General features: G+C 49.0%; 2 protein-coding genes and 1 long non-coding RNA gene across 8 annotated transcripts in view; 1 reads left to right on the plus strand and 2 right to left on the minus strand.

The window, feature by feature from the left end:
- LOC140499755 (uncharacterized) overlaps positions 1–1,357 on the minus strand; it is a 25,887-nt gene extending 24,530 nt beyond the window's left edge. For both annotated transcript variants that reach the window (XR_011965531.1, XR_011965530.1), the window contains exon 1: positions 1,265–1,357. This is a non-coding gene — a long non-coding RNA (uncharacterized lncRNA). The remainder of the gene's footprint in view (positions 1–1,264) is intronic.
- The window catches only part of HOMER3 (homer scaffold protein 3), a 15,202-nt gene extending 226 nt beyond the window's left edge, over positions 1–14,976 (plus strand). The window contains exons 2-12 of one of the 4 annotated variants that reach the window (XM_072601602.1): positions 1,227–1,311; positions 1,923–1,981; positions 3,528–3,622; positions 3,751–3,907; positions 5,226–5,357; positions 5,535–5,642; positions 7,028–7,149; positions 7,542–7,698; positions 8,152–8,262; positions 8,593–8,679; positions 9,408–14,976. In XM_072601602.1, coding sequence (XP_072457703.1) covers positions 3,612–3,622; positions 3,751–3,907; positions 5,226–5,357; positions 5,535–5,642; positions 7,028–7,149; positions 7,542–7,698; positions 8,152–8,262; positions 8,593–8,679; positions 9,408–9,599 — 1,077 coding nt within the window. In that variant the 5' untranslated portion in view covers positions 1,227–1,311; positions 1,923–1,981; positions 3,528–3,611 and the 3' untranslated portion in view covers positions 9,600–14,976. Of the gene's footprint in view, positions 1–1,226; positions 1,312–1,922; positions 1,990–3,527; positions 3,623–3,750; positions 3,908–5,225; positions 5,358–5,534; positions 5,643–7,027; positions 7,150–7,541; positions 7,699–8,151; positions 8,263–8,592; positions 8,680–9,407 lie in introns of all 4 variants that reach the window. The other 3 variants (XM_072601603.1, XM_072601601.1, XM_072601600.1) reach the window with 3 other exon arrangements.
- DDX49 (DEAD-box helicase 49) overlaps positions 11,606–22,005 on the minus strand; it is a 16,949-nt gene continuing 6,549 nt past the window's right edge. For both annotated transcript variants that reach the window (XM_072601594.1, XM_072601595.1), the window contains exons 3-13: positions 15,718–15,803; positions 15,462–15,583; positions 14,788–14,975; positions 14,186–14,326; positions 13,866–13,941; positions 13,576–13,652; positions 13,049–13,146; positions 12,718–12,792; positions 12,464–12,552; positions 12,093–12,164; positions 11,606–11,992 (exon numbers count right to left, since the gene is read on the minus strand). In XM_072601594.1, coding sequence (XP_072457695.1) covers positions 11,783–11,992; positions 12,093–12,164; positions 12,464–12,552; positions 12,718–12,792; positions 13,049–13,146; positions 13,576–13,652; positions 13,866–13,941; positions 14,186–14,326; positions 14,788–14,975; positions 15,462–15,583; positions 15,718–15,803 — 1,234 coding nt within the window. In that variant the 3' untranslated portion in view covers positions 11,606–11,782. The remainder of the gene's footprint in view (positions 11,993–12,092; positions 12,165–12,463; positions 12,553–12,717; positions 12,793–13,048; positions 13,147–13,575; positions 13,653–13,865; positions 13,942–14,185; positions 14,327–14,787; positions 14,976–15,461; positions 15,584–15,717; positions 15,804–22,005) is intronic.

The following is a 22,005-nucleotide window of genomic DNA, read 5'->3' on the forward strand; positions in this document are numbered from 1 at the left end:
CGGGTCTGGAGGCGCGCGGGGGTGGGGGGTGGGGAGCGCGGGGCATTGGCTGCCCCAGGGACCAGCCTGGCTCTTCTCAGCCCAGCCCGGCGCGGATACAGAGGGGGCGCAGCCCTTCCTGGGAGCTGGGGAGCAGGGAGAGGCTTGGGGAGACCGAGGTGGGAGAGGCGCCCCCTCCCATCCTCCTTATCTAGCTTCGAGGCTGGAGATGAGGGAGGTGAGGGACCCTGGCAGAGTCAAGGTCTCTAGCTCCAGGGCTGGAGATGAAGGAGAAGACCGCGGGAGGGGGGGTGCCTTGGGAACAGTAAAGGCTCCCAGCCCCGGGATTAAAAATGAGGAAGAAGATAGGGGGACCCAGAGTAAGGATCCCTAGTCACGGGGGAGATGAGGAAGAAAATAGGGGGGACCCAGGCAGAGTCAAAGTCCCCAGCTACAGAGCTGGAGGTGAAGAAGAAGGTGAGAGAGGCAGGGTTCCCAGCCACGGGGTTGCAGATAAGAGAGAAGATAGGGGGGCCTCGGGAAGAAGAAGAGTTCCCAGTCCCAGGATTAAAAGATAAGGGAGAACATGGAGGGGCAGTTTGAATAAGGGTCCCCAGTTCTATGGCTAAAGATTAGAGGAAAACCTTAGGAAGCAAGGGGGAGTCCCCGTTACAGTAGGGGAAGTAAGAAGCCAAAGGGGGAACCAAAGCAGCATGAGGCCCCCTGTTCTGAGACACTTTCTCGTCCTAAGCCTGGGCACGTTGGATTGGGGGCGATTCAGGGTGGGGGGACTACGAGAAGCAGCCTTCCCTCCCCCATCTTTGAGAACGCCTCTGCCCAGGGCGAGTTGTATGCCTCAACTTGCCAACTCCACTGTGGGCACCACCCCCTCTGTGCCCAGCCCAGGTGTCAGGAGAGGAGGAAACTGGGTGCCCCAATATCTAGGACCTTATGACCCTGAGCCTTGAGAAAAAGGGTTTCACTCCAGGGGCTCCTGGAAGCTGTGAGCTTGACCCCAGCCCAGGGTAATCAGATCTCCCAGCATGAACTCTCTTTCCATACTGGGTTGTGGGCTCTTGGGGGATTTTAGCTCCCTGACCCCCTGGTACATTGTGTCAAAACTCTAGGAGTTTGGAATGAGTAGACCCCTAGATCTCCCCCTTGCCTACCTTCTTTGTGGTTGAGGGTATCAAACTGCAGAATGCCTGATCTGGAAGGGACTCTCATCCAACACCCTGATTTTACAGAAAGGGAAACTGAGGCCCAGAGAAAGGAAGGAACTCACCCAGAGCCGTACAACAAGTGACTGGAAGAGCTAGAGCTAGCAGCTAGGTCTCTTGATTTCTATATGTGTTTTTTCTGTCCCAGTTCAGCTGATCTGACTTTTGACCCCAAAGAACTTTTTCAAAACAACTGAACAGCCAAAGAGAGTCCTGGGAGTGGATTCAAGCCAGCTGGGAGAGGGGGATGGGGCTTGCTGCCCTTTGGGATAGCTCCCCTCACCCTGCTCAGCAGCCAACTTCACCAGCCCTGCCAGGAGCACTGGTGGGGGAGAGGGGAGATGGGGAGCCCAGATGGGGAAGAGCCTGGCTTTGTGATTCATTTGGGAACACCAGGGGTGGGAAAGCTCCCAGGGAGCCTGAAGGAAGGGGGAGTAGGATAGACAGGGGTCTCAGTTCAGTATTTCCTTCTGGGAAACCTTGACAGGAAGCAGAAAGCAGGAAGGGGTGGGGGTTGGAGGTGGCAACATACAAGGATGGGGGTTGGCTGCCCCCCAAGGTGGGGGCGGAAGGGGGTCCGGTTTCAGGCTGTGCCCATGTGACCAGCACAGCTGCAAGGAGGGAGGGAAGGCAGGGAAGGGAAAAGAGGGTCTGGTTTGGGTGAAGGGAATCCTCAATCAGGCTGAAATACCCCAGACTCCCTTGGGATCATTCTCTTCACAGGACCCACAGGCTTTAGCCAATTTAAGCCCCTCTCTCTCCTGCCTAGACCCTGGCGGCAGGTTTGTGGGTGTGTTTGCATGTGTATATGTGTGTGCTGGGGGTGGGGGAGGTGGTATTACCAAACTGGGTTCCGGCAGGAAAACTGGTAATAAGGAGAATGCTGGATTTAAGATCAGGACCCGGGACTGAGTTCTTTGTATATGCCTTATCACCTGTGTGACCTTGACCAACTGCTTAATATCTCAGGGGTCTATTTCCTTCTCCATAAAATGAGGGGGTTGAATGAGGGAGTTTCTGTGGTATCTTTCTGCTCAGGACCTATAAAACCTATAGTACAGGTTCAAGGGCCCCATCAGCATTGTAGAATGTCTGAGGTATAAGGAAGGGTTTTATAAGTGTTGAATGAAAGTGATTAGGCCAGCTAGCTGTCTTTACTGCTTCACTAGGCCCCACAGGGCCCTCAGAGCTTTTGGTCTCTCTCCATCCCTGCCCTGTAGTTAGGGGAAGGGAGGAATACTTCATGGACCACCCCTAGGCTCTGCCTCACTTTTCCTCCCTCCCCTGCCAGCCTGTGGGGCTTGTGTGTTGGTTGGCTGAAGGAGGATCCATGAACAACCAAGTGTTAGTCAGTGTTGTGGGGGGGGGGATGTGGTGTAGGGGGCAGGATGAACTTTGTCCTGGGGCAGTCTCCTTGGTCTCCAGGACCTGGGTTGGAGGCCTTACGTTTTAGGGAGTGACAACAGCGTCATCCAGCCCAACTATCTAAACTTACAGAATAAGGAACTGAGGCCTCTTGGGGGCTCATTCAAGGTCGTATTAGTAATTAGTAGCAGAGGCAGCTTTCAAATTGAGATACTGACCCCAAAATCTACTGTGCCAGGGTACCTCAAGAGAATGGTTTTGGGATGAAAAGGGAGGGGCTTTCCGGGCTGGGAGTTTCTAGTCCAAAAGAAGGCAACCAGAATGGTGAAAAGACTGCAACAGGGGAGTGCTGGAGACAGCTCCTACCTGCTTGCTGTCCAGCCAGTTGGTAAATTTTCAGTATAATTTGCTTCTAAGAAATTGACAAAGGCTACAAATCAGGACGTGCTTGATTTTTGCTTTGTTGATTATCTATACTTGAAGTGATGGAGGTAATGGACATAATGGAGACAAAATATAAAAAGTGTGTTGTGAGTACTTTTTTCCCCCTGGAGAGCCTGTTGTTAAATATGTACCAGTATGTCATGCCATCCAATGAACAGTTAAAGGAATCTAGGAGTAATAGGGGCTGAGTAAATGCTTGTAGATTGATTGTTCTTTAGCCTGAAGAGGAGATTTAGTGGAGAGCAACACTTTAAGGACTTGAAAGCTGGTCCTGGGGAAGACGGTTAAGGCTTAATCTGCTTGGCCCCAGAGCACAAAACTGGGAGGGTGAACTTTGTGGGGAGGTAGACTTTGGTCTGATGTAAAGAAAAACTTCCAACTTCCAACTTAGGGTTGAACCTTTGGAGGTGCCAGGTTCCCCCTCTTTGGAGGATTCCCGATCAGGTTGGCCCTAGATGCCTTTGCAGGTTCCTTCTGTACTTGGCTCTCTGGATTCATGTAGACTCCTCTCCCCACCAGGGACTTGAACTCCAAGGCCCATAAGCCAGCTCTCACCTCTCCCCCTGAGCCCCTTTACTCGGCTCCTCTGCTCCAGCCTGACCAATGTCCACAAGGTAAGCCAAGACCCCTGGCCCCAATTCTCCATACCCCCTCCACCTCACCTCTGGGATGTCCCTGATGAGGAACTGGAACCCTCCCTGGCCCATCCACCTCCCCATGACTGAGCTGGCTTCTTCTGCAGGGAGCAACCCCTCTTCAGCACTCGGGCCCATGTCTTCCAAATCGACCCAGCAACCAAACGCAATTGGATACCCGCAGGCAAACATGCCCTCACCGTCTCGTACTTCTATGATGCCACCCGGAACGTGTACCGAATTATCAGTGTGGGTGGGACCAAGGTCTGTGACTCCTGGGTGTGTGAGTGTGTGTGTGTGTGTGTGTGTGTGTGTGTGTGTCCGTGTCCCCATCTCCTCCCCAACCCTGAAACCAAACAATTGTCACAACTTTCCTGCCCTTGGTTTCCTCATCTGTAAAGTGAAGAGAGGTCCTTTCCAACTTGAAATTTATGGAACAGTTTTCTTGCCCCAGCCGTAACCTTTGTCCACATCACTGGCTTAGACACAGGTATCTTCCTTTCCAAGGTCCACATCTAGACCCAGTTGCTTGTCATGCACAAATAAGCAGGGCTGTTTTTTTCAGTAGTCACATTTGGGAACAGTTTCAGTATCCCAAGTCAGAGCTTCTGGCCCTCAGAGCTTACAGGTAGACAGCTATGGTACACACTCACATACATACATATAGACACACACGCAGACATATACACACAGACATACATACATACACAGACGCAGATTCACAGATACAAAAACACACACACACACTCTGAGTTTTGTTTTTGTTTTTTTTACAAATGTATTAATTTGTTTTCAGTTTTCCATAAGTTTAAATTTCTTCCTCCTCCCTCCCCAAGACAACATGCAGTCTTACATGGTGTCTCATTCCTATTAAATACATTTATACACCAGATTTGTTGCATAGAAGAGTTATAACGAATGGGAGAAACCATGAGAAAAACAAAACAAAACACAACGAAACATAAGAAAGAAAGTAGTCTGCTTCATTCTATGTTCCCACTCCATAGTTGTCTCTCTGGATGTGTATGGCTTTTTTCATCATGAGTCCTTTGGAAATGTTTTCGGTCCTTACATTGCTGAGAAGGGCTGAGTCTATCAAAATTAGTCCTCGCACACTGTGGCTGTTACTGTGTATAATGTTCTCCTGGTTCTGCTCACTTCACTCAGCATTGGTTCATATACATCTTTCCAGGCCTCTCTGAAGTCCACCTGTTCATCATTTCTTATAGCACAATAGTATTCCATTGCATTCATATACCACAACTTGTTCAGCCATTCCCAACTGATGAGCATCCCCTTGATTTCCAGTTTTTGGCCACCACAAAGAGACCTGCTATAAATATTTTTGTACATGTGGGGCCCTTCCTATTTTTATGATCTCTTGGGGATACAGTCCCAGAAGCGATATTGCTAGGTCAAAGGGTATGCATATTTTGTAGCCCTTTGGGCATAGTTCCACCAGAATGGTTAGATCAGCTTACAGCTTCATCAACAATGGGTTCATGTTCTTGTGACACCCAGGGAACACAGGCAAACTGCTTGTTCGACAGACTCGATTCCTCCCTTTTTCCTTCTCCCCCAGGCTATCATTAACAGCACGGTCACCCCCAACATGACCTTTACCAAGACCTCCCAAAAGTTTGGCCAGTGGGCGGACAGTCGGGCCAACACAGTCTACGGGCTGGGCTTTGCTTCTGAGCAGCATCTGTCCCAGGTCTGGGGATGAGGGAGGTTGGGGGGGAGTGACAAGAGTGGGTGAGGCTGGGAGAGGTGAGGGGCTATGGCTATGCATTGGGGGGCAGGGAAGGGGTGACCTGAGCTTGAGAGGGGATCCAGGGATGGGGAAGGCTACAGTGGACCTGGGCTACTGACCCTCCCTACATATGTCTAGTTTGCAGAGAAGTTCCAGGAGGTGAAGGAGGCCGCCCGGCTGGCCCGGGAGAAGTCTCAGGATGGTGGGGAGCTCACCACCCCAGCCCTTGGCCTGTCCTCCCACCAGGTCAGGCCCCTACTTTGAGGGAGTGGGATGGGGAGGACAGGGAGGAGCTAAGCTGTAGCCCCTCCCTCCTCCCTAGGTGTTGGGAGCTGGTGTTGTTGTAGGAGATCCACATAATGTGCTCACTCTCCCCTCCTTTCATTTCCTGCTGCCTCAGACCTCCCCACAGCCCATACACTGGTCCATTTTCTTCCCTTTGATCTCATTCAGTGTGAGCTGACAAACCTTCCCTGCTCACAGCACCCAGCCCTGTGCTGGGGTCTATGAGAGAGAAAAGAGACCCAAGCATAGTTCTGGCTCTTGGGGAGTTCCTGGTCTGACTGAGGAAGGAAAACCCATACCCAGGGAACTGGAAAGCATGAGCCATCCTAGCCCTGGGTCATCTTAGCTTTCAAAGTGCCCTAGAAGTTCGCAAGTGTGCTTAGAATATCAGAGCTGAGAAGACCCTTAGAACCCAGGATGTCCGAACTGGGAGGGCCCTTAGAACACAGGATGTCAGAGCTGAGAAGACTCTTAGAACACAGGATGTCATAATTGGGAGGGCCTTAGAACCCAGGATGTCAGAGCTGAGAAGACCCTTAGAACACAGGCTATCATAATTGGGAGGGTCCTTAGAACACAGGATATCCTAATTGAGAGGACCTTTAGAACACAGAATATCAGAGCTAGGAGGGCCCCTAGAACCCAGAGTGGAGAGCTGTTAAGGTCTTTGTTTCATTTAAAAGGGTTTGACATTGCAAGGTAAGTCTTCACTTCTGTCAAGGTCAGATGTCCTCACCTTAAGCAGCTGCCACTGTGTGCCCTGATGCGGGGAGGCCAGTCATAGCCATTAGACTTCAGATAACATGGATATTTTTATAAAATGGGAAATACCCCAGTAAGAACAAGGATTCTAATGGACAGAAAACACCAAAGTCCAAAGGTGCTTTCTGTCCCTGCCATCACCCTTGCTGACTTTCTCCCATTACTTGGTCCCCTCCCCACTTTGCAGCCTCCCCAGGCCTCAGCATGGGACTGGGGGAGCCCTCAAAGCCCATATCTGGCTCTTATGATCACCTTCCATCTTCCGCTGAGGACTCTAACCACTGAGGAGCTCGCTGACCCAGCTCTTGGGCTCCTGGATTAGAAGGGAAGGCTGCTGTTGTCTGGGGTTGGCTCTCCAGCCTGAACCTGAATCAGTCTTCACTCTCTCGGGCTTACGCCCAGTCCTGCCTTTGCCTCTTTCTCCAGACCAGTTCAACCCTGCCTCCCTCAAAACAAAGTCAAGTACATGTCATGTCATCATCTCTCTGATGTCATGGTCTTCTTTGAAAAGGAAGGACGAATGCAACAACACCAATGAGCCAGAATTGGGAGTCCCATTCACGACCTGTCCCATTTCTCATCAGGTACCACCGAGCCCGCTAATTGGCACCAATGGCCCGGGGGAGGATAAACTGTTCCGAAGTCAGAGTGCTGATGGCCCTGGCCCTACTGAGCGGGAGCGGCTCAAAAAGATGCTGTCAGAGGGGTAAGGGGGCAACTCTTTGCCTGGGGGGACCAGACTTTGGGGAAAAATTATATATATACACATTACACACTTACCCTTTCACATACACACATATACACACTCATATATTCACACACTTAGATAGCCATACGTGCATATACCCCTTCACACTCACACACACATATACATACTCAGATATCCATACATGTACAAGACCTTCATACACATTATACATTACACACTTACCCCCCACATACATACACACACCTCACATACAAGTGCACACACACTCAGATGTACCCCCCTGACACACACATACACTTCATATACACATTCACTCATACCCTCACACACGTGCCCTCCCTCAGGTCTCCTCCTGGGCTCACTTTTCACTGCTTTCCATGTCTCCCCAGCTCCGTGGGCGAGGTACAGTGGGAAGCAGAGTTCTTCACCCTTCAGGACAATAACAACAGGCTGGTGGCCGCCCTCCGTGAGGCCAACGCCAACGTGGAACGGTGGAAGGAGCAGCTGGAGGCCTATCAGGAGGAGACAGAACGGCTTCGGCTCAGGGTAGGCAAGGCTGGAATCATTCCCAGAGAAGCCCTTGAGGCAGGGAAGCCAGGACTCTGCCCCAAGATGTCAGTGTCCAGGAGAGGTGTGCTTTCTCCCATGGCAGTTCTCTGGTTCCTGTGACCACCCCTGTCCTGCTGCCACTTCACCTCCAGGGGCTGGCAAGGTTAGCTGTGCCTAAGGGGGCACCTGCTGTACTTGATTCTCCTTGTACCAGCCTGTCTCCTCTGCTATCCACTCCCTACCAACTCTGCTGAATTTGCCCCCAGTGTAAGAATTGTGGGCACTGCCCTGCTCTGGGCCCCCACAAGCCAGGGAAGCCCAGGCCATAGCCCCTCTCCTCAAGGTGCTTCTCATCTGAGGCAGAACCAGAATGGGCAGATATTGGGGGGGTGTAATGAGAGGAAGGGGTTGAAGGGGAGTAGGCCAGACCCAGCACCTTCTGCCTTGCAGGTGGCTGAGCTCGAGGCTCAGGGACCCTCAGAGACACCTGGGGAGAGTGGGAAAGACGGGCTGAGCCAGAGGCTGGAGGAGTTGGAGGTGCTGATTAAGACAAAGGATGAGGTGCGTGTGCCTGGAGCAGCGGGTGGGATGGTGACCTTTGCCTTCCCCAGCTTCCCTTTCATTCTGTTGAGTCTTATTTAAACCCCACAACACCCTGATGAGATAGGTCACATACATTATGAGTGTTATGCCCATTTCGAAGAGGGGGAGCCTGAGGCCCAGAGGGGAAACCACAGTGAGCTTGGGCAGAGATCCCAGGCCACAGAGTTTTCCCCTGGTGTCCGTCCTACTTCTCTAATCCCCTGACTTCTTCATCCCTGACCTCTGACCCTTGCACCAGACACCTGACCCTCAACCCTGACTCCCAAACCCCACCCCTCCCACTCTTAGGAAATCCAGATGTTGAAGAGCCAAAAGGGCAGCCATCGGGAAGCAGAGAGCGAGCGGGAAAGGGAAGAGGCCCTTCAAAAACTTCAGGTGAACCAGGGGGCTGGCCCTGAGAGGCCAAGGGTTTCCTAACCATGCCTGCCTCCTGTGGCACTAGTTACTGATCTATGTGTAGCCTTGCTAGAGCTGGAAAGATGCCAGAGGATGGATATCTAGTCCAGTCTGCCTATTGTATACATGGTAAAACTGAGGAGGGTGGGGGGGCATGTCAAAGAATCCTATGGTCCCAGACCTGGGGCCTCTGAGACCATCTTCTCCCCAGCTCCTGTGTTATAGAGGACAACAGGCCCAGAGTGATTGGTCCTAAGACACACAAGTAGTAAGAGTCAGAGGTTAGGTTAGGTCTTCAGTGCTGTGTCCATTGGACCAGGGTGAGTAGAAATGAATCAGAAATAGTACAGGTCACTGGTAGGGGACCTTTCGAGTGAGGGGAGTGGTGGCTGGGAGGAAGACTGAGAGGAGAGGCGACCTGCTTGAGGTCCCAGAGGGAGTTTGTGACAGAAGCCAGGACTTGACCCACAGGTCTGACTCCTAGACCAGAGAGATCTTTTCCTAGAGAAACCCTGCACAGCAAGGGTGGGATACTGGTAGGGGTGAGGAAGACTCCATGTGCGCACCCTATGACTGCAACTGCTCCTGCCTCCACATCCCTTCCTGTTATATTTGCCCCAGGTGCCCCTGGACTATGTGTTGGGGGGTGGGGAGCCCCTTATACCTCTTGAAAGCAGTGATCCCAATGTCTTCCCCGACTCCCTCAGGAGCTGGAGAGTCGGTACGCGGAGATGGAGCGGCAGCTCCAAGGCACCCAGCGTAGCCTGGAGGAAGCCAGGGGACTGCGGGAGCGAGCCCGGGCAGAGGTGCTCAGGGCCACTGAACTCCTGGATGTCAAGATCTGCGAGTTGAGCGAGCTGCGTCAGGGCCTGGCCCGGCTGGCTGATGGTGCCCCATGATGAGCTGTGGGATGGGGCAGCTGGCCCAGGGTGGGAGAGCCTGGATGCTTTCCTAAGCCTCCAGACCTGGCCAAGAGGGGGGTCTGTAGTGGGTAATGGGGAATGGCTTTTGTAGGGGGGTGGGACATTTGCAATTTTTTTCCTTGTAGTTTTCTATTTAAAGCAATCCTTCCATCAGCTCCTCCAGCTCATGGTGGGAGACTGGACTCAGAGCTCCAACCTGTCCAGCCAGGCTTGACTGCCTTTAGGCATCTGAGTCACTGGAGGAGAGAGGAGAGACTTCCCAGGCCGGAAGCTCAGCTCTGACTCAACCCTTCAGGCTGGGGCATGTCCTGATGGGCTGGGATCGGGGGTGGGAGGGACTGGTAGGACTGGAGAATTCCTGAAGAGCTTTGGCCCCTCCCAGGAAGGGAAGAAGGGCAGGAACCTAGTTCACCCATCTTCTGCCAGCCCTGAATGCTTCAGAAGGTCATTCCCCTAAAGCTGGCGTGAAGGGGATGCCCCATGCTGGATAGATGTCCCCAGTGAGGGGCAAGACCCTAATTCCAGCTCTTCTCCCCATTAGGGTGGTCTGAGTAGAAGGAACTGGACAGGACAACTGCTGGGAGGGGCAGCTGGCTTCCTCTTCTGGAACATGTGGAAGGGGCAGGGGTGGGGGGAGGTGCCAGGGGAGGGTTCATTTGGGAGATTTCAGATTTGTAGGTTTTTTAGTATCTGGGCAATGGCTGTCCAGGGAAATTAAATTTCTAAACTTATTGTGCCTCTGTGCCTGCTGCTTACTCAATTCATAGGTTTATTCACCCAGTCACCACATCTTTATAGAAGGTTCCTGAAGCTTGATTGGCACTCTTAGAAGAGAAGGGGTCTGGGCTAGTTCCAGCCCCTCCCACAAAGAAGAAAGCCAGTGTTCTCCATGCTCCCTGGGTAGGCCCTTAAGCCACTCTGGGCTGTAACCAGGCTCCCTCCCCAGTCACTCCCAAACCAGGATTGGACAGAGAAAAGGGACAGGCCCAGAATTGGAGACTGGAACAACTAAACACATTGCAGACCTTCTAGTCCAAGCGTTCTTAACCTTAAGTCCAAGAACATGGGGAAAATTACATCTTTATTTCAAGAGAACTGATTTTCTTTGTAATTTTTTTCTCCATTTAAAACCATTAGAGAAGGGTATGACCATAGGCTCTACAGGTCTGATGGCCAGTGAGGTGCATGACCCACAGAAAGTTCAGAGCCAAGCTCCTCATCACAGTATGTTCTGTGGCCTTAGAAAACTGAGGTTGGTGACTCTTCCTTTGGAGACAGCCTCCCCCTGCTGCTAAGAGCAGCGGGCATTCTTCATTCCCTCATCTCTAGCCTCAGTACTGGTTTGGATTCCTGGAAGCTTAGCTTCCTTTTCAACGATTTTCTCATTTATACTGCTGTTGCTTATGTTGTCAGTCTGTTTGTACAAATCATCTTGTGCTTCTCAATTCCTATCATTTCTACAAGTCATACTGCATTCCATCCACACAGTGAGCTGGGGGCACAGTAGTTAGAAGAGCACTGCGCCCAGAGTCATGAAAACCAGCGTTCGAATGTGACCTCAGACACAAACTAGTTGTGTGACCTTGGGCAAGTCACGTCCCTGCTGCCTCAGTTTCTCAACTGTGAAATGGGGATACAACAGCTTCTATTTCACAATGTTATAAGGTTCCAATGCGTAGTGAGTGCAATAAAAATGAAAGCTATTATGATGACAGCATTCTCCAGACAATCAGCATCCACGTATACACTAGACTTTTGTTTCCATCTTTGGCTTCCCTGTGGAATAGCAGGATCACTCATTTTCCAAAGGAGGAAACTAATGCCTGGAGAGAAGAGACATGTCCACGGTGACACAGGGATAAACTGGACTAGAATCTGTGCCTGTTTTGCCCCATTCTCTGTCCTGCCCCTAGTAGTGCCCAGGGAGCACGGAAGGGCATGTACATGTGTGTGTGGAATTCATAAACTGTAGAACTCAATACTTTTATTTTAATTTGGCTTAATTTTAATTTAATTTATTTTAAATTGGTCAAAAGGAATATCTGTGGCTAGAGCCAGGGCCCCATCCCAACACTGTGCACAGGGTGGCGCCGGATTCTGGCCCCAGATGTTTGCTCTGGGCCGGGGCGGGGATGGGGGCAGGGGTTGAGACTTGGCCCTCACTTCTTCTTCCCCTTGGCTGTTAGTGGTGGCTGCTGCTGTTGCTGCTGCTGCTGCTGCTGCTGTTGCTGCTGCCGCTTCCTCCGTTTCCTCTTCAGTTTCAAGGCCGCCCGCTTCTGCAGTGTCTGCATCACACGCTCCTTGAACTGCCTATTCTTCTGCCGAATCTTGGCCAGCTCTGCCTTCCTCTTGGCCTCCAGGTCTGGGTCCTGTGGAGCCGAGTCACATGCCAGCCTGCCCTGCTTCTGGGCCCCTGCTGGTAGATGTGGCTCCTGCCCTACCCCCAGCCCCCGGTCCGAGGGCACCTACCTTCCCTTCTAGGATCAGCTGCTTCCTCTTATTTATCTCCTTCTTCTCATCAAAGTCTGTGGCCTCCAGTTTCTAGGGAGGAAAGGGTTGAAGGAAACATTAGAAAGGCAGGGACAGGGGCCAAGGAGACACCCAGGAGTCTTCATCCTTGGAGTAGAGTGGGACAGAATTAGAAGCACCAAAAGCCAGGACTGGAAGAGACTAGAAAACATCTCATTTTCATCTAATCTCATTTTATAAATGAAGAAACAGGCCATACAGGTGCCATCCCAGGCTCACCCAGCTGGTAAAGGTCAGACCCAGAAGCTGAGCCCAGGCAGCTCCACAAGGGCTCCCTGCCCTCCCAGCCTGCCCGGCCGCTGGCCACTCACAATCTCACATTCTCTTCGGACCACATTGACTTGAGTGAGGATTTTGAGGACCTTTGCCTCCTCTACATTGAAGTCGTCCAACTTCTTCTCTGCAGGGGGCAGAGCAAGGGAAGGATCAGGTCAGTGAGGGCACTCATTCAGGAAGCCCTGGCTCTTCCCCAGAGATCCAGGGCACCAGGAAAAGGTGAAAGTTGGCACCTTTACAGGCACCCTCAGGGGAGTCAGACCCAAGCAGATACAGGGCATTTACTCACTGATCTCTTCCTCGATGGCATGTAGCAGGTGTATGTCATACTGAGTCACAAGTGTGATAGCAGTGCCATGACGCCCTGAGAGGAGGGCAAGAGGAGTCACCAAATGGGGACAGGTGGGCACTTCTGCTCCCTGCCTTTTCCAGTCCAGGAATCCAAGGGGCTTTTCTCTCCCCTTTTGGCACCTGCAGGGCTCCCAAGGTTTGTTGGGGACCACTGCTCACCATGGCCCAAGGCCATTCTGGACGGTAGAGGCCTGGCTGAGGGGTTCAAAAGAGATCCAGCCCCAGTACCCCACCCTGGTGTTTCCATCCTCAGGCCCTGCTTTGCTCACCTGCCCGGGCAGTCCGTCCTACTCGGTGGATGTAGATCTTAGGGAGGCCTGGCGTATTATGGTTAATGACAACCTGCACTGTGGGAATATCCAAGCCTCTGGGAATGAGAACAGGGAAGGTCATAGCATGGCGAGAACCTTGTTATCACCAGAATAAACATCTTTTCTAACACTTTATTCCCTTTTCAAAGCATCTTTCTATCCAGCCACTCATTTGATGATGGATGGAAGCCCCAATAACTCAACAGTTGTGTAAAGGAGGGATTATTATTCCTATTTGATGAATGAATAAATTGAGGCCCAGAAAAGGGCCCTCACTTGCCAATGTCATAGGAGTTAAGTGATCAGGTCAGTACTCGAAATCAAGGCCCCACCTAGAGCTCTTTCCAAACCTTTCCTACAGCCCTTAGACCAGGTCTCCCAAACCAGCCCTCCCTAGTGCCCCATGTCTGTATGTTGGGGAAAGGCCAAGAAAGGGAGGCTGGGACCCTAGGCACGGAGTCAGCCTGGGGTCTCTTCCCTCCTACCGAGACGCCACATCTGTTGCAATCAAGATCCGGTAGACGCTAGACTTGAATTTGGCCAAAGCAGCAAAACGAGCTTTCTGTTGGGGAGAAAGTGATGCCTCGTGGAGCCGCACTCCCCATCTCTGGATGCCTCCACCCCCACTAAGAGTGCAGTTTGAAAAGGAGGAAACAGGGCTGGGTTTGAGGAGAGCACTTTTCTGGCCCAGGCACATGAGCCCTGATGGAAAGGGCAGCCTTCTAGGGCACCATGAGCCAAAAGAAATCTGAGCCCAGGAGCACCAACAACTTACCTGCTTCATCATGGAATGGAGTGCGACAGAAGGGAAGTTGAATTTCCTCAGCATCATGTTCAGTACCTGGCAGGTCCTTCAAAAGAAGAAAACCAGCCTTCTGAGGGTACCCTAGGATCTCAGTGACAGGGTAAAGTCTTAAGAGAAACGGTACACTAAGGGGGGAAGAATCAAAGCTGGGGGACCGGGTTCAAGCCCCACCTCTGCTCCTTCCTTGCGAGTTTTCCACATGGTGAGTGTTGTGACCGTTTATCAGGAAGGCTGCAGACAAGCCATGGGGAGGTCAGCTGTGGCCTCTATGACCCCCACCCCCAACTTACTTGCACGTGTTGGTGAAGATGATGATGGACCAGTCTTCGTGCTCATCATGAAAGGTCTGGATCAGGTGGACGAGGTAGGCATCCTTTACCTTCTCAGGCACCAGCAGGTAGCGCTGGTCTAGCTGCTCCACGGTGCGGACCCTGAGGGTGGCGAAGGGGACAGCTGACACTTGGGGGCCTGGCTCCCTCCAGCTCTGCTGGTGATGGGGCAGAAGGAGGGGGCCTGAAAAAGAGGCTCCCCTAGGAAGGCACCCAGAGCAGCCAGGATGAGGCCCCAAGGGGCACAAGTTCCCTCATTCACCCAGATTCTCCTGACATAGCTGAACTGCTGTCAAGTTAGCAGCAAGACTGAGACATACCAGGGTGGGAGCCCAGAACCCAGTGTCCTGCCTCCCAGTCTAGAACTCTTTCCATTCCACCACCCTCCCTCCTCTCTCCAGGTAGGAGCTAAAGGGAGATGAGAAAGAAGCAGTTAAGACTAGACCAGATCTGGCACATGGCCCTTCAGAGTAAGTGAAAGGGGGAATCGGGTCAGGAAATAGGAGGTGGGGAGCAGGTCCGTGTCAGCCTGGAGTCATTTCTTTACAGGGTATATCACTCACTCAGCCTGGGCCTCCCAGAAGAAGGGTTTGTTAGAGGCGATTCCCTGGAGAGCCTTTAGCGTGTCAGTGAGAGTGGCACTGAAGAGAAGCGTCTGTCGCCGGGGTGGTGCGATGTCAAAGATCACCTCCAAGTCTTTGGTGAAGTCGGTGCAGCCCTGTTCCAGCAGCCGGTCAGCCTCATCCATCACCTGGCAACAGATGGGTCACACGATGGTGGCTCAAGCTTCTACAGGGCCTTAGGGTTTGCACAGGACTTTCCTTGGAATAGGCCTATGTAGTGTCAGAAGAGCATTATCTCCACTGACAGAGTAGGAAGTGCAGGGGCAGAAAGGTCCAGTGAAAAGTGATGTAAGAAGAAGACTCAGGTTTGGAGTCTGGATCCCTAGGCTCTCCACTCTCTTGGAGGCAGGACACCTGAGCTAGCTCCTGAGTCTGGGAGGAAGACAGAGGACCTGCCTCAGAGGCACAGCAGAAAGGTCAACAGGGCCTGCACAGAACAAGCGCATAACCAGCGTCTGCTGAACAGAAGGTGCACTGAGGTGGAGACCCCCATCCTGGACGTAAGGACAGCTTCTCAAAGGCCTGATGGGAAGTCCCTGTGTATTGACTGGAGACTCCGAGGCCCAAGGCTAGGAAAAATGGACAGGGCTGAGGGAGACAGGGCTGGGACTCACCAAAAACTGGATCTTCTTGATGCTGAAGGTGCTGGAGCTTCGGAGGTGATCTGCCAGGCGGCCTGGCGTAGCGATGACCACATGGGGCTTACGGGACAGTTCCAAAGCCTGGGCCACCATGTCTGTAGGCATCCGAAGAAGGAAGGGAAAGCAGGACAGTAACTATCAGGCCCCACAGAGACCCTTCCCCAAGGCAGCTCTCTGCTATCCGAACTGAGAGTCATGCAGGGAATAGCCGGGCTCAGGGCTCACATACCCATTCCCCCAACGATGATACAATCCTTCAGGCCCAATGGCTTCCCAAGGACACGGAACTGCTCAGCAATTTGATAGGCCAGTTCTCTGTAAGACAGAATCCCACCACAACATTACACCTAAATAGTGCTTTGGAAACGATATTATCTCATTTAATCCTGAAAATACTCAGAGGCAGGCACTACATATATTCTTATTTCCACTTTACAGATGAGGAAACTGATGGCAAAGACTGCTTCTTTCTCATATATGTATCCCTAGCACTTAGCACAGTATCTGGCACATAGTAGGCAGACACTGAAATGTTTCGTGATTGACTGACTGTAAAGAGAATTAAACGACTTGCCCATCACGGTCACACAGCTAGTGCCAAGGAAGGGACGAGGCTGAACTTAGATCTTCCTAATTCCAAGCTCGCTGTATCAACCACAGCCTCTCAGTTTATTGGGTGCCAAGTCCCCAAACATTTTCTTGAACCCTATTACATGCCTAAGACTATGTTAAGTAACATGGGGTCACAGAGATGGGAGAACCCTCAGAGGACTCTCCAAGCCCTATTTGAACAGGAATCCTCTCTACAACCTGCTCCACAAATGATCACCCAACCTTTGCTCAAAATGTAACCTCTACCTAGTGCTCTTGGCTGTGTCTCCGGAGCCAAGCAAAGTAATTCTAGTTCTTGGTTCAGGGGAGAGCTAACTACGTGAGGTCGGTTAGCATGTCTTCTCTTGTCCATGCTAAGCACTTCCAGCTTCTTCAGCCAATGGGAACACAACATGAACTAGAGGCTCCTCTCCATCTTGCTCACCTAACACAGATGCCTCAGCCTATTAACATCTTCTTACAATGCAGTTCCTCCCACATATCACTTTACAATCCACTCAAACCCCAGTTCTTTCTCACATGAACTGCTGTTCCCCATTCTCTACCTGGGAGGTTGATTTTTTCATCTAAGCATAGGACTTCACACATCTCACCCCTATCAAATTTCATCTGATTAGCTTCAGCCCAATGTTCTAGCCCATCATACTCTGTGTGAAGCCACCCTCCATCATGCAGCTTGTCAGCTGTCCCTATAAGCTCTCCTCAGATCTGAGACGGATGCTATGAGAAGACACTAAGTAGCACAGAACCAAGCACAGATCCTTGGTGCATGGGATAACGTTGCTTAAAGACCCCAAAGTACAAGATGTGGTGTGCCCTAGGCTTCCCCAGGCAAGCCTGGCTCTGTATGGACAGTGAATTAAATAATCTCAAAGCTACAAGGAACCCAAAAGATTATCTACTCCAAATCCCTCATTCTAGAGGCAGAAACTGATAGAAAGGAGCAGAGATTTGGTCAAGAATCTGTAAGTGGTTAGTGGTAAAACTGGGTCTGTAACTCTATAGGAGAAGATAATGTAGGTATACCTCAATTAATATTATGATACAGAACAACCAAATGTCTATTATTGCTATTGATTTCACTAAGTTCTTCAAGGGTTCTACTGTTGAATATATATGTGTGTGCATGAGCATGTATAAGTGTGTATATATGCATGTGTATATATGTGTCTGTATGTATCTATATATTATATATATACACATACATGTACACACATATACTTTTATGATAATTCATAAGCAAAGAACAAGAGCAAAGAACCTTCCTATTTCATTTTTCTAATACTACTACTAATTATCACTAACATGTAGTGTTTAAGGCAGAGTCTTCTCTGTCTTCTGATTGACAACCTAAACTTTCCTTGTGTCTCAGTGAATCTATATTTTCATTTTTTCTGGCCCTGTATCACCTTCAGCACAGAGGGGTCCCAGAACAGGCCCCTCATGCTCTATTAGGCTGGAAAGACAAGCCGGATCTGAAAAGATGAAACTTAACAGGAGTATCAAAGTAAAGTCTGGGTTAAAAAAAAAAAAAAGGCAACTAGGCCTGTACTGAAGAGGGGAAGCATGACTAGGACAACATATGTTAAAAAGACCCGGGGGTATTAGTGGATGTCAAGTTCAATATAAGTCAACAATGATGGTGGACCACATTTATATAAAAAAATACACATGACAATGAAAAAAAGCTAATGCTACCTTAGGCTGCCTAATGTCAGGAGTTGTTGGGAGGTACTGCTAAGAGATGGCTACTCCTGGTCAGGCCCCATCTGGAGCACTTGTGCTCAGCTTTGGGCAGGACAGAAACAAGCTAAAGCACATCCCAGAGTCTGAGGATGTTAAGGCCTGCATGCTAGATTATGCCACCCTGGCTAAGGAACTGGGGATGTTTATCTTAGAAAAGAGGAGACTTCAAGTAACCAAAAGGCTGTCATGTAGAAGACCCTCAGCCTTGCTTGATTTGACCTGATGGGAACAGAACCAGGAGCACAAGGAATAGATGCTTCAAAGGCAGATCTGGGCCCAAAGGAAGGGAAAACTTCCTCTGAGAGTTGTTCAAAGTGCAGCGATAGACTCAGGAAGATGTGGGTTTCTGCAAAAGCTAACCACCTACATGTCAGGGATATCGTTCAGGAACAGTCTGGACTAGACAGCCTCTGAGAACTTCTGCTCAAATTATGAAGTGCTGCCTAGTCACCAAAGGCCAAGCCTTTGTGGAGAGGCAGCCATGACTCAGTCAGAGCTAACTAAACAAGCTCCCCATTCACTGGCCCCAAGGTTCCAAGTCAGAACCTTTTTACCTTTTTACTCTGTTGGATTCCTATGGTCCAGCTTCGCTCTGAGCAGGAACACCAGGGGACCAAAGAAAGAAAAACAGTAGGTATGTACTTTAGACATGAAGGTCAACATTGTAAACAAATTAGAGGAGCATGGAAGAAATTACCTGTCAGTTCTATGGATAGGGGAAGAGTTCATGTCCAAAAAATAGGGAGGGTCACAGGAGATAAAAATGGACAATTTGATAACACAAGATTTAGAAGTTTTTACACAAACAAAAACAACGATAACTAAAAATAGAAGGAAATTGGGGTGAAAAATATCTTTGCAGCAAATTTCTCTGATAAAGATCTCATTTATAACAATAAAAGCCATTCCCCAACTGATAAATGGTCAAAGGATATGAACAGGTTTTCAGAGAAAGAAATCCAAACTATCAATAACCATATAACGCTATAAATCACTAATACTGAAATGCAAATTAAAACAAATCTGAAGGACTACTTCACATCCATGAGAATGTCCAAGTTGACAAAAAAGAAAACTACAAATGCTGAACGGGCTGTGGGCAAACAGATACATTAATGCACTCTTGATAGAATTATGAACTGGTCCAGTCATTCTGGAAAGCAACTATGTCCAAAAAGTTATTAAATTATGCATACTCCTCAGCCTAGCAATACCATTACTTGGTCTGTACCCTAAAGAGATCAAATAAAGAAGAAAATGATTCATATATCCAGAAATACTTATAGCAGCTCTTCTAGTGATAGCAAAGAACTGGAAACTAAAGGGGTACTCATCAAATGGAGGATAAACAAACCTTGGTATATGAATGTGATTCTGTAAAGAAATGATGAAGGGAACACAATGATTTCAGAGAAATCTAGGAAAAATTAGATGAGATGCAAAGTAAAGTGAACAGGGTAAAGAGAATCAGTCATCTTTGGATATCCTTAGGTTGGCCCTCAATAATTAAGGGGAAATTTTTGGAGATCTGCAGCATACCATGGGCAGGCCATACATGTATGTAAAGAAAACTTTTAAAATTTTTATTAAGTCATAAGTGTCAAATTGTCATTAATCGATTCATTTATTTATGTTATTCATCTATTTTATCATTTATCACCATAAGTATGAATACGTACATTTATTATAAACAGTTCAATTTTGTCAGAAGTGTCAGTGTGCTAAAAGAACTACAATCCATGCACCCTCTCTGGGAATGCCTCCTTTTGGTCACAAAAAGCATCTCCGACGCTTGTCCTTGCTTTTTGTTGGAGAAGGAAATCCATGAAGCAGCAACGCCAGTGACTGTGAAGGCTGGGCACAGTGTGCAAGAAACAAATCTCTCTCGAATAGAAACTACAACTTTTTTATGGGTGCAGTGTGTTGTTTCACTTGTTTTCTGTGTTAAATAAATATGATCAGAATTACTGAAAATAAAGTATTGGGGTCGAGCCTAGATGATTTTTCACTTTCGAGGGGGTCTTGTGCCCCTAATCCCAGCAAATGTCAAAGGATGACTGTATAATACCAACATTACAAGGACAAAACCCACAATGACCAAGTACTGTTCCAGAGGGGTCATAAGAAAACATGCTGCCCACTTTTGGGCAGAGAGTGGATTATATATGTTTATATATAATGAGTTTTGTTTTTCTTCTGTTCTCAATGGGGAGAGGGGAAAATGAGAGGGAGCGGAAAATAAAATGAAACTTAAGAAAAAAATTAGTAGTGAGAGCTTACATTTTATACAATGCCTCACAACTGCAAGCCTTTTCATGTGCTATTTTCATTTGATCTCAAAAGAACCCTTTTAGGTAAGGTAATATGTATCATTATTTCCATTTTACAAATGAGAAAGCTAGTTTTCCTTTTCCTGTCGCTCCTTTTCATCTGCCCAACAATACTTTTAAACCTCCACAATCCCTTCAGCCTGAGGACTTTCAGATAAGGTTGTCTACACCCAAGGGCTCCACTTTTTCATGACTCTCCTCCTTCAGCCCCTGGCTGTCCAAGTCCTTTCCCTCACTCTCTCCAGAAATGGCTTTCTCAAAAATTCCCAATGGGCTCCTCATCACCAAACATGGGGGCCTTTTTTCAGTCATCATTCAATAGGACTTACTTGCAGCCTTTCACACTACTGGCTTCCCCTTCTGCTGGATACACTTATTTCATTGGTTTCACAGATACATGTTTTCTCTCCCTCCTAATCTTCTTCCTGACTCCTTAATGTAGAGTTTCTACAGGGATCAGTCCTTGGACCTCTTCTCTTCTTAACTCCCTCCTTTGGTAAGTTCCTTAGTCCTTATGGTTTCAGATGCCAGACCTGCATCTCCAAACCAAGTTCACTATCTTTCCACTTACTTGCTTTTGTTGCTCAGTTGTTTTTCAGCTGTGTCCAACTGTTTGTGACTCTGTTTGCGGTTTTCTTGGCAGAGATAGTGGAGTGGTTTGCCATTTCCTTCTCTAGCTCATTTTACATTTGAGAAAACTAAGACAAGCAGGGTTAAGTGACTTGCCCAGGGTAACACAGCTAAGAAGTATCGGAGGGCAGATTCAAACTCAGATCTTCCTGACTTCCAGCTGCCCTCTTTCCCCTTATAGATATGTCCAACGATCTTTTCTCAGCCCTCATCATCCTTTATCTCTCTGTAGTTGTGGACACTGCTGACCCTCTCCTCCTTCTGGAGATCCTTTTCTTGGCATTCATGACACTGATTCATGGCTGTCCTAGTACTATCTGACCACTCTCTAGTGTCCTTTCTTTGTTATTCATCCTTCTCCTGCCAGCTAAGTCTCTCCTCCTCTCTTTTCTTCTTTCTTTGTCCTTCTGCTGATTTCTGACAGTCCATGGGTTGTTATCCTCAGCTCTACATAGATGACTCCCAAGTTTATATATCCAGCCCTAATCTCTCCCATGAATACTACAATACTTCTTCAGCTATCTGTTGTACAGCTCTCTCTGGATGGTCCTGCCTGTCTCTCAAGTTCAACAGGTACAAAATGGCAATCACCTCTCTATTTCTGCCCCTGCGCTCCACCAAAACCAGTCCCACCCCCCAATTTTCCTATTTCTGTTGACTCTACCATCTGTCCAATCACTCAGGCCTGAGACCTGAATGACTCTTCCCTATCCCTCACATACCCTATATCCAATCACTTGCATATCAAGCCCTTTGAATTCTCTCTCTATGATAGCTTTTCATCCATCTTTCTCTCCATTAATACCAACACCTCCTCCTATCCCTGTACAATGAAGCTACCTGAGGGCAGGAACTGGGATACTCTTCATCTTTGTATCTCAAACTTCTAACATTGTGCCTTACATATAGCAAGAACTACATGTTTGCTGAATGAACAAGTCTTCATAGGTTATAACAATCAGCCAAATCTAAGAGATGATTGTCAAGGCCTATATTTGGGTTCAAAAATTCAGCTGTACGAGAAGATAGGGAGATGTGCTAGACATACCAAAGATCTAGAGGTTTTAGTGTTCTGCAAGCTCAGCATAATTCAGCAATATGACATGACAGTGAAAAAAGCTAACAATATCTTCAGCTACATGAAGAGAGGAGTGGTATCCAAAATAAAGGGGACAGTTTTCTTGTAATTACCTGAGAAA

The sequence above is a fragment of the Notamacropus eugenii genome, chromosome 4 (genome assembly GCF_028372415.1).
Source record: "Notamacropus eugenii isolate mMacEug1 chromosome 4, mMacEug1.pri_v2, whole genome shotgun sequence".
In the NCBI taxonomy this organism is placed as follows: Eukaryota; Metazoa; Chordata; class Mammalia; order Diprotodontia; family Macropodidae; genus Notamacropus; species Notamacropus eugenii.